Consider the following 10,531-nt stretch of genomic DNA (forward strand, 5'->3'; position numbering starts at 1 on the left):
ATTTCACATACTATGGTTTGGTCTTACAAAATTCCTCTTTGGCTGTGATCACACTTTATTTTCTTTTTTTTAATATGCAATGTCGAGGCTCGCATAAAAGCTAACACAGAATATATAACAAGGGGAGCAGGAGACTAGATGGAGAGGGAAGCACAAAACAGTGGGGAACAGTGACATGAGGAGATCTGTGGAAGGGAGAGGGATGGGGTGGGGAACATGGGGCATTCAGACTTTTCATTGCGATATCAGCAGTGCGGCCGTTTAAGGTAAGGGAGGGGATGGAGGGGAAACATACACCAGAAAGATTTGATTAAACGCCACCAGGATTTTTAGGATGGAGAGAGGTTTGGGAGTTCAGACTTGAGATTAGAAAGATGATGTTTTCTGGCTCTCCTGAGGGTAGATACACACTTGTTCCGAGCTTAATGGAAGGAATTGAGATCGCCTCATGGAAAGCTAATCCAACTGAAGGCAAAGGCAAGTTGTTTCAGGACGACTGCCTCGCCACAAGCTTCAGTGTACCGTGGGCAGGAGGAAGGGGAGGCCAACTGAAGACGAGAGGGGGTAAATCTGTGCATGAAAGAGAGCAAGTTTCTTTGAAAGAATTCCCAGGATGAGTTGATGGCGGAGGAAGTGGAGATGGGAGACCAGTCCAGTCTGGAAGTTTGACGGCTCCTTGAAGTCCTTGCCAGTCAGCCTGAGTGAAATGCCAGACTCAAGGACGCTGAGGTGCTTCTCTCATAATCGCCAGAGAGATGTTTACTTTGACAAGCACGTGGTCAAATAAACCGATTGGAGCAAAGGAAGAACAGCAAACGTTTTCTGGGAAATTGGTCAAAATCGGATCCAGAAGAGATGGAGTACCGTTGGATGAGATCCTGGTCGGGAAGTTGACAGAGGGATGAGGAACATAAATCTTTTGCTGAAGAGCCATGGCAGGTGAGGGAGGTACCCACACCCAGCCAACTGGCATGATGACAATTGAAGTCACCACATTATGAGGAAGAGTAAGTTGGGATGAGAGGATAGAAGTTTGTCCATGTTTTTGGCGAGTGATGTGTAAATGGGGTCATCACTGTTTGGTGGACGGTACAACACACATCTGAACATGAGGTGGGAGTGGATGGGAAGCCATAGCCAGAGGTATTCCTGGGGGTGTGGGGGAGTGAGAGCAGTGCATGGAGAGTGAGGAATAGAGTCTTTGATGAAGAGAGCAACTCTGCCGCCAGGACGAGGCTCAGATCTGTCATACCGGAGGAGGGAGTAACCAGGGAGAGATACTTGGGAGTCAGACACGTCTTGAAGGAGGAAAGTTGCTGTTGAGCAGATTGTCTGGTTTGTCAGTGGCAACCTGTATGGAAAGATGTCAGGTTTGAGCGAAGGCCCCGGAACATGGAGGGGAGGAGGCTTTGGGTGCAGGGGAGGGAGGGTAGGACGAGGGAGAAGGAGGAGGAGTGAGGGGTAGGTAGGGAGAGATGTTGACTGTGTGTAGGATTACAGAAGAGCTCGGGGAGAGGGCCAGATGAGGAGGAGAAAAGGCTCGGTGGTGATGGGATGATGCACATTTGGGAGTAATAACAGAAGGGGCAGAAGGCAGTTGAAGATTAGAGGAGGTGGAGTGATGAAATGGATGAGAGAGGACAGGGGAAGGAGATTTGGCTCCTTAACAAATTGGCCATAATAGAGAGAGACTTTCTTCATTTCTTCATCATGGCTGAATCGGTTTTGATAGTTACAAAAACAATTTTACAATGAACTGTTCATTACGACTTGAAATTTGTAAAAAATGGGATTGTCAAGAACAAGCGTTGAAACAAAATTCCTTGTGATCGTCTATGCTGCTCTGTCACATTCATGAACTTCATGAAAATTTCATAAAATTATTGTTGACGTGTTTCATAAAAAAAAAAGATGTTTTTTTTTTCTGGTGTCATCTCAGGCAAATTGTAGACATTACAACAGAAGCTCCTCAAAGACATTACTTTTTCATATATTTAATCACATTTTACATTACACCTCATGTCGCATGACCATTGTGCAAGTGGACAATAAGCTTTAAGTTACCCATTAGTATGAACGGTCATTTAATGTCACTCTTATGACTGTATACACAGGTAATGTTCTAATGACCAGCATCGTGTGGAACATGTGGAATGTCAAACAATTCATGGAGATGGAAAACTGGAGAAACTTGATTTGAGTGAAACAAATTTGTTCAATGACTTACCTGGATGTTTTGTGCTGCGTGTAGTTTGACTTTTATTTTATCAACACCATCACAAAAGCAAGGATAACGGATTCAGTTATTTAATTGCGCAGAATTGATCTTCCTCTGCAGTCGAATCAGGAACGCACTCGCAAAGCTCTGTGCAAGGAATGGGGGCACTGAGGACAGCAGTATGTCCCTGAACAATCCATTTTAATAGCAACTAGAACAGCACTCAATAAAACACATACCTCCACCAGGCTGAACATTTTTAGGTTTTGTATCACGCTGATGGGTCGGATCTGAATCCGGACTTGAACCAAAATCGAATTGGGTCTTTCTTTTCATTTGGGTTGTCCGCCCCAACTGATCCACCAAGTGTTGTCATAATCCATCCACAACGTTTTGAAATACCATGTTATATAAAGTATTTGGCCCTATCTCAATGATGAAGAATCACTTGCATAATTAAATAAATTCTCGTGTCCGGATCTTTATCAGAATCGAAATCCATTCGTCCTCGTCACACCCATCATGCCCACTAAGTTTCATCCAGATCTATCCATAACCATTTGGTATTGTGCTATGTATCGTTTGTGGCCCAATCACTTGTAAAAGTTTTAAGATTCTCGGATCCGGATCTTAACCAAAATCGAAGCGATTCGGTGATGTCACGCATCAAACCTGTCCACCGAATTTTGTCCCAATCCGTCGACAACTTTTTTGAAATATCCTGCTCATAGACAGACAGACCTTCGGTGGTGGAGGTAACTAAAATGATTGCATTCAACCAGTCGAGAGAGAGGTCTCTGTCATATTAAACGATATAATGAAACTTGAGATGGTCAATTATTAGTTCACTTGGACTTTAATCAGGTGAGCTTATGCGATGGAGCCGTGTCCGTAGGTGAGTGAGTTAGTCCGTAAGCACTTCAGTCATTATTGCTTGAACCAAACGCATCTTTGTATCTGGCATAACAAAAGTATATCTGCGGCATCAAAATCTGAGCTCAGTAAGGGAGTCTCCAGTTTGTTTTTTTTTGATCCCCCCCGCTCAGCATCGGTATTTGCTCTCTTCTCTGAAGCTACACACACAATTTCGATGAAACTTGACCACAACCTTCATCACCTGTGAAATGCCAAAGTTTGTTGACAGCATTAAAAAAAAAAAATCAGGTTCTAAGGGGTCTGCAGGGGAGCGGATTTGAGTGACTTGATCGAGGTGAGCTTCAGAACAGGTGGTCCTATTCCCCCCCCCCCCCACCAAGTATCTTGGTCCCTTGTTTAACAACTGGTCAGGATATCAAATAAAGGAAAGTTGCTGCATGGAGAGCTTGCAAAAAACTTTCAATAATATGGAAGTGGACACTCTCTTGGCATGTCAAGGAATGACTATTCATGGAAACAGTTGAGGCCATCCTGCTGTGTGGAAGTGAAGCATGGACCCTATCATGACCCATGAGAAGGGACTTCATGGATCCCTTGCTCGACTTTTGTTCAGCTTTCAAAGTCCATTGGTCTGATCGTATAACGTATAAAGAGCCCTGCAAGTTCTCTTCCAAGGCTGTTGGTTAAAATTGGAAGAATACATCTCAGGACTGACGGGCACTGTTAACGCCGCAAAAAGGAACCGGTTTCCAGTACAATATTATACTCTGGACACTGAAACAAGGAAGGCTGAAGTGGGGTGGATCGGCTCTCAACGACACTAACATGTTGAATAATATGGGCCTGGAGGAATTGCACACAGCAATGCTTGATCGAGAGGACAGGAAGCTGAGGATCAATGTCATCTGAGTTTGGCCTGACAGCAGACAAGCAGACATGAGAAGAAGTATCACCCAAAGGCAAATATATCGAGTTTGTTTTCTAACCTGAGAGATGGTGCACCAAGAGGATTTACAATATGGCTGCTTTTATAATTCAGCAAGCAAACAGCACAGATGCATTCTTGTTAGTTTGTTTATTTCCCGGAAAAGATTCTCCGATAAATTGATTTGTAACATTTTGTTTTCAATAAGGATGATGTGACCAGGATTGGTCAAAGTAGTAGATTAGTTAAGTTTAACAAAAAGAGACTGGAAGCTGTAATATCAAAAAAAGATCTCATGTTTGTGCCGTATGAATTGCAGGGCATTGCTTTGGGTTGTTACTTTGGCAGCGCAGCATTGTACATCTGGGCGGTGGGCATTCTGGCTGCCGGGCAGAGTTCCACCATGACGGGAACTTATGCCGGGCAGTTTGTCATGGAGGTAAGCGAATAGAGCTACCGAGTATTGGGAGTTCTTGACCACATCGGTGTGCCATTGACAAAAATGTGATGAGATGCTCTTGGACGTTTATCACGTTGCTTGTCCTTTGACCTATGCAGGGATTTCTCAACATAAAGTGGACTCGTTTTGCTCGAACCGTGCTGACGCGCTCCATTGCCATTGTCCCCACGCTGGCCGTGGCGACTTTCCAAGATGTGGAGCACCTGACGGGCATGAACGATTTCCTCAATGTTCTGCAGAGCATGCAGGTGCTTTTCCTTTTAAATTCCATCCATACACGAGCCATGCTTATTGCATGCTTAGGTGTGCCCAGAGTTATTTCTGCTGTCTGCGTTTATCATTTTCAAAAATAATATTTTGAGGCCCTTTAAAGTGCCAAACTTCGCATCTACACGTGTGGATAAACTGAAGTCAAGTGGGGGGAAATGCATAAAAACTTAGTAAACATGATATTAACATTTATTGAATAAAAAGAGATGAATTAAAAATAGGCCATTAATTAATAAAGTCTATTTTATAATGCAAGTATCATGCAATGGTGAAGTGTTCCCTTGGGAGCACTTCACCATCTCTCAGCCATTTCTCTTGGGCAAGCCACATTTCAAAGTTGGCTTTCAAAGCCAGATGCTGACTGGGCATCCTCTGTCATGCAAAGTCCTTCCTTGGCACACCTGAGCACCTAGCTTCAAGGCTTTCATCCGTAGCTCGATGTGGTATTGCTATTCCGTCTGAGCTGGCTCCCCTGCCCTCATGTCTTGCTCAGTTTGAGGCCATGGAAACCAAGGCATGGGAAAGATCATTGGAATCTCTCGTGATAGGACAATGATATCTCTGTGCTTGCACCCTCTGCCCTCTCTCCATGCTTTGTTCATCACCGCCCCCGCCCCCCCCCGGTATCTGCAGGATGCACGCGCTCCACCAGCAACTCCCTCCGAGTAAAACTGCTAAGTCCTGAATCACTGCTCACCTCCACTCATTTATTCCTCTGGTTTTTTCCCACCTGTGGAACCACCTTCCATATTCTCTTCAATATCATTCTTCCCTCTCGGTCTTCAAGACGCATGTTCACCACCATCTCAAGTCATCCCACATCCAAAACCATGATCTTTTTTTTTCTTTTTTTTACTCCTGTTAAACACCCCCTCCCCTCCCCCAACTTTTCAAAAATTTTGCTTATGTTTCCATTCTCTCCTACCCCTCATTGTCACCTGCATCCCTTATTTGTCTGTCTCTGTCTACTTTTCCCTCTGTCCTACTGTTGGTGTTCCCCCTTTCTCCTGCTGTTCCCTTTATGTTATGTCCTAATCTGTTCTGTGTCCTTGCTCTTCCACAAGCCGAGACCATGTATTAAAAAAAAAAAAAATTAAAAAAAATGGTTAAATGTGCTACAAATGGTAATATGTCTCTCACAAACTTGTAATCGACATCACCTCGTAATGATAAAACAAATCGCTGTGTTTATAGCTGTGCACAATAAAACGTTCTCAGATATTGGGAGTGGACAAAATAAATAATGCTATGCACTTCATGACCTTGCTAGTTTATGGAGGCTTTAGGCATGCAACTGCAAAAGTACAATCTGCTGAATAGCCTAAATAACTTCAGCATTTTAAAATTATTTAACAAATCAATTCTTACATTATTTTAGAGACTCTCTGTATAATTGGGGTGTGTGTGCGTGCGTCTGTCTGTCTGTCTTGCAGTTACCCTTTGCTCTTATCCCAATTCTGTCATTTACAAGTGAAAAGGCACTCATGAAAGATTTTGTCAACAACTTGTAAGTGAAAGCACTCGAGGAGCAATTATTATTATTATTATTATTGTTTTTAAACCAATGGTGCAAACTTTATTGAGCACATCGCAAACTTCCAAAGTCTCTTTTCACATTCTGTCCAACAGATTCTGGAAGATTGGCGGTGGCTTCGTGATAGTATTCGTTTGTGCCATAAACCTCTACTTTGTGGTGGTGTACGTGCATAAACTGCAACAGCTGTCACTCTTTGTACTTGCCATCTTGCTGATCATACTTTACATGATCTTCATTGTCTACCTGGTAAGTGTACTGCTCATTTCTTATGATTTGATGCATTCCACTTGATGTGTCACTTGATGCATGTTGCTCAAGGTTGCCAACCTTCAAGGCACATTCCCAAGCAGTGGAAGAGAAATTCTTCACCTTTTTGCTGTGGTGTATGTAAAATAATGCACCTTGTATTTGTGAGGGATGACGTACTGTTCCTTGGTATGGGGAAACTGAATATGCACACGGTGCGTACACTCTGGGAGTCTGGTGGTTCAAACCCCAGCCAAGTCATACCAAAGACTGTTAAAATGGCACGTGCTGCTTCCTTGCTTGACGCTTAGCATTTAATAAAGATGGAGTACGGAAGTCAATGGGAAACCTCCCAGGATAACCCTTGGCAAGAATCTGCTTCTGCAGGAACAACTCTCTGTAAGGAGTGACGATGAAAAACATCATGTGCAATCAGACCTCTGTTCTGTTTTCGATTTGTTTGATCACAAAGAAGGTTCAGGCCGTCTCATCGAGCCATAAACCAAATAATTATGAAACGTCTTCCTAGAGTATATTTGCAAGCTCAGGCCCAGTTCTTTTTTCTTCACATTAAAGGTATCACTCGTAGGAAGTGTCATGTATGGTCCAATGGCTGTTTTAATTCTCGTCTACAAACATAAAGGCATCATATTCCAAGTTTCCAGGTTCTTCACTAGTTTATGCTTGCAGATATAAAGTGACTCGTTAATAAGCCGGCAATACACGAACGATTTGTCCCATCACCCAAAGGCCACCCTTGGATCCACATGACGATCGAGTATGCGTCCCGTGGTATTATAACAAAGCTTATTTTGTCACTTGAGTGTGTCACGATGATGCACAACTTCCATCCTCTTTGAGCTACCGCAACCAGCCAGATTCATTTGGACAACTTCGGAGTTGTCTGCTCAAAAAAAGAAACGTTACATCAATTTTTATCATTTGAACACCAAAATCTGGTTTAAAAATTCAGGAAATGACGAGTGAAGTTGAACTTAGTCGGATAGACACTTGCGAGTTCACACTTGGACATTTCAATCGCTGGTCATGATCATGTAAATCCGTCGATTGCTTTCGGCCAATTGTTCAGGGTCCCTCATGGCATAAGCTCACCCCGTCGAGCTGGATTTAAAGACTAAATATCCTCTTTCATCCTTGTGGGGGAAGTGGTTTGCTCCAACGTGTGACTCCTTCCATCAGCCTGAACATCAACTAACTCTGTTCTTTCTGCAGACGTGGCAATGCCTCATCATGTTGGGCGTACAGTGGCTGAACTGCTTTGGGACGGTAATCCATGAAGACGAAAGCATTGTGTCCACGGAAATGTCCCCCGATCACAATGAATAACATCCAACGAAGCACTTTCGAAGGCATGAGAAATGCGTCAGAGGGTTGTGCAAATGAATTAAGTAGGAAGGTCACATTTGTTGCTTTCGATAGTATTTTACGTGAGATTTGAACAGCAACACCAAATTATCATTGATTTCCTCTTAGCTGATTAATCAATGTTCTTTTTACCATTTTTTTTTTGTGATTTCTTAATTCAGTAGTAGCAAAATACAAGAATTTATGAAGGCAGGCCTGTAATATCCATGGAGGTTGTTATAGGAAGATTATATGAGAGATGGCTGACGTAATCGGATCTGGATGTCATCACGCTTGATTGCGTAGGCCTGAGGCCGGTTTTCCCTAAAGTAGATTTCCTTTTGCCAGAGCACTACATTTGCATTGCATTTGTTTTCATGTCATGTCGGATTAGCAGAATATTTCCAATTTCCCCCGAGATGCGAGATCGATCTGTTGATTTCGATTTATCCTCACTTTAGCAACCAAAGGTCATCTGATAGTGTTATTGCTGTGACCTCATGCCAATTCTTGCCATTTGTTCCATGTTAACATGTCTTGTCATGCACACTGGACCCCTCAATATTACATTCTTGTTTTTAAACTTGTAACCTTTCCAAACAACTTGCACTACAATCGGTTTAAGTTAAACTTTAAGCGAAGTTTTTCATCCTGCTTTTAATAACTTAATTACAAGCATTTTTGACATGACAGAACAAAAACAAGAAGAACTTTGTACTTGATTATGCTGTTGCCATGAAGACATAATCATTATTTTTATTAAAATTGCAATTGTACATTCTATTGTATCAGATGTTTTTGCAGTTCCAAACTAAAAGATAAAGAAGTGGAAACTATTGCAATTCTTCGTCGAAGTAACGCATGAAAACCTCTGTTTTCATCCCTTATTTGTCTCTGTCTACTTTTGCTCTCTTCTCTGAAAGAGAGTCACTTTTGCTGGGACACATGATTTGCTGTTTCACCAGTCACCAACAGGTTGCAAAAAAGGTGGTAAAAGATATTAGTCTTCTCTTCATCCTCATCATCTACCATGCCCTATGGAACGTGTCTGTGCTGCTGAAGCAGTTACTAGGCTCCAATGCTGTTCGGGTCACCCTCCACTCTGACTCAGGAAGTTAGGGCAGGAATTTGTAATTTGGCCGTGGTGCCGGTGAGAGCTTGGGAGGGAGGGAAGATGTTTGAGGGGCATGGTGTCATGTGCTCTTGAATAGACAGACCCACATCATAACTCATCATATGAGTGGTTAGAGAAAGGGGAGGGATTGTTGGGGGATGAGTGGGGTGTTTCATGGGTGCCATGTAACTTTTTGCACCTGGAAGATACAAACTGAGAGGATCCAGGATGGTTGCTGGTGGATGGAATTGGAACAAAGCTGCAGATCATTTATAACCAAACTCTTGAAAAGATCAATTAATGGTCGACTTCACTGCAATTTGCAAGGGATTGATGTGAGTTTTTGAACTGCACGCAGAATATGAACAACACTGTTTAGTTTGATTCAATGTAAACATCAAAGGGCGGAGGAGCTCCTTGTGAGCTAACGGCCATCCATATCTAGTGCCCAACTGTGTCTGCGGACATCCTCCTGCAGTTGGGTTACTTTTTTATTAGGAGGTTGGTGGCAGGATTTGCACTCCGGCCACCGTAAAACCCTTCATTCCGCAAAACACAAAAACGCAAAAAAATCTGAAAACCCACTACGTGGGAGTACCTCCTGTGCAGCTTCCCTTCGCAGGGCAGCTCACCGGATGATGGGATTGGGGCAAAGCCTTTGGGACCCCCAATCTTTGATAGGAGGGAAACCACGGGGTAACATCCCTGGGTCAGATTGCGGGAGAGTGTCGGAGTGGAGCTAAGGTGTCCTCCACCAGACGGCGGTCTCCTTGGGTTAACCTGAGGCGGTCCCTTTGGGTGGGTGCCTGGAATGTCCTATCCCTAACAGAGGATTATCAACTGTCTCTGTTATCATCTGAGCTCAAGTGTTTGGACATCGGGATTGCAGCTCTCTCTGAGGTTCGGAGACCAGATTGCGGCGAGATAATGGTGGGTGGTTACACCTACTATTGGTCTGGTCGCTCTGATGGTTACCATACCCAAGGAGTTGCTGTAGCTGTGTCCAATAAGCTGACCCCAATGATAATTGAGGTAACACCGGTCAACGTGTCATTTCCCTGGTCTCTGTTTATGCTCCGACTGAGGCGAGTGATCTCACCGTGAAGGACACATTCTACGCCACACTCGAGTCTGGTTGATCAGTGCCCCAGACGAGATACACTTCTCGTCTTGGGGGATTTCAATGCATCGACTGGAACTGATCGGGATGGTTATGAGACATGTGTTGGTCCCCATGGGTCAGGAATTATGAACCAGAATCGCACTAAGTTCCTTGACTTTGCAAGAAGTCATGGACTTAGAGTGTCTGGTTCATGGTTTCAGCGCCCACAAGCTCATCGCTGGACTTGGTATTCCAACGCTGGTGGTGTGGCAAAGGAGATTGACCATGTCCTCATTGATGGTCGTTGGAGGATGATCCAGAACTGCAGGGTCTACCGGAGTGCTCAGTTCCTCAATACTGACCACAGACTTGTTGTAGCAACTCTAAAGCTGCACCTTAAATCCTGGAGAATGGTACC

At 43.7% G+C, this 10,531-nt stretch overlaps 1 protein-coding gene across 4 annotated transcripts in view; it reads left to right on the forward strand.

Annotated features, from left to right (window-relative positions):
• The window catches only part of LOC147029478 (natural resistance-associated macrophage protein 2-like), a 166,682-nt gene extending 158,004 nt beyond the window's left edge, over positions 1-8,678 (forward strand). For all 4 annotated transcript variants that reach the window (XM_085872536.1, XM_085872534.1, XM_085872538.1 and 1 more), the window contains exons 12-16: positions 4,339-4,458; positions 4,578-4,727; positions 6,183-6,256; positions 6,379-6,532; positions 7,766-8,678. In XM_085872536.1, coding sequence (XP_085728662.1) covers positions 4,339-4,458; positions 4,578-4,727; positions 6,183-6,256; positions 6,379-6,532; positions 7,766-7,879 — 612 coding nt within the window. In that variant the 3' untranslated portion in view covers positions 7,880-8,678. The remainder of the gene's footprint in view (positions 1-4,338; positions 4,459-4,577; positions 4,728-6,182; positions 6,257-6,378; positions 6,533-7,765) is intronic.
• Positions 8,679-10,531: the final 1,853 nt, after the last annotated feature.

The sequence above is a fragment of the Eptatretus burgeri genome, chromosome 3 (assembly GCF_056783735.1).
Source record: "Eptatretus burgeri isolate ZD-2024b chromosome 3, Ebu_testis_v1, whole genome shotgun sequence".
NCBI lineage: Eukaryota > Metazoa > Chordata > Myxini > Myxiniformes > Myxinidae > Eptatretus > Eptatretus burgeri.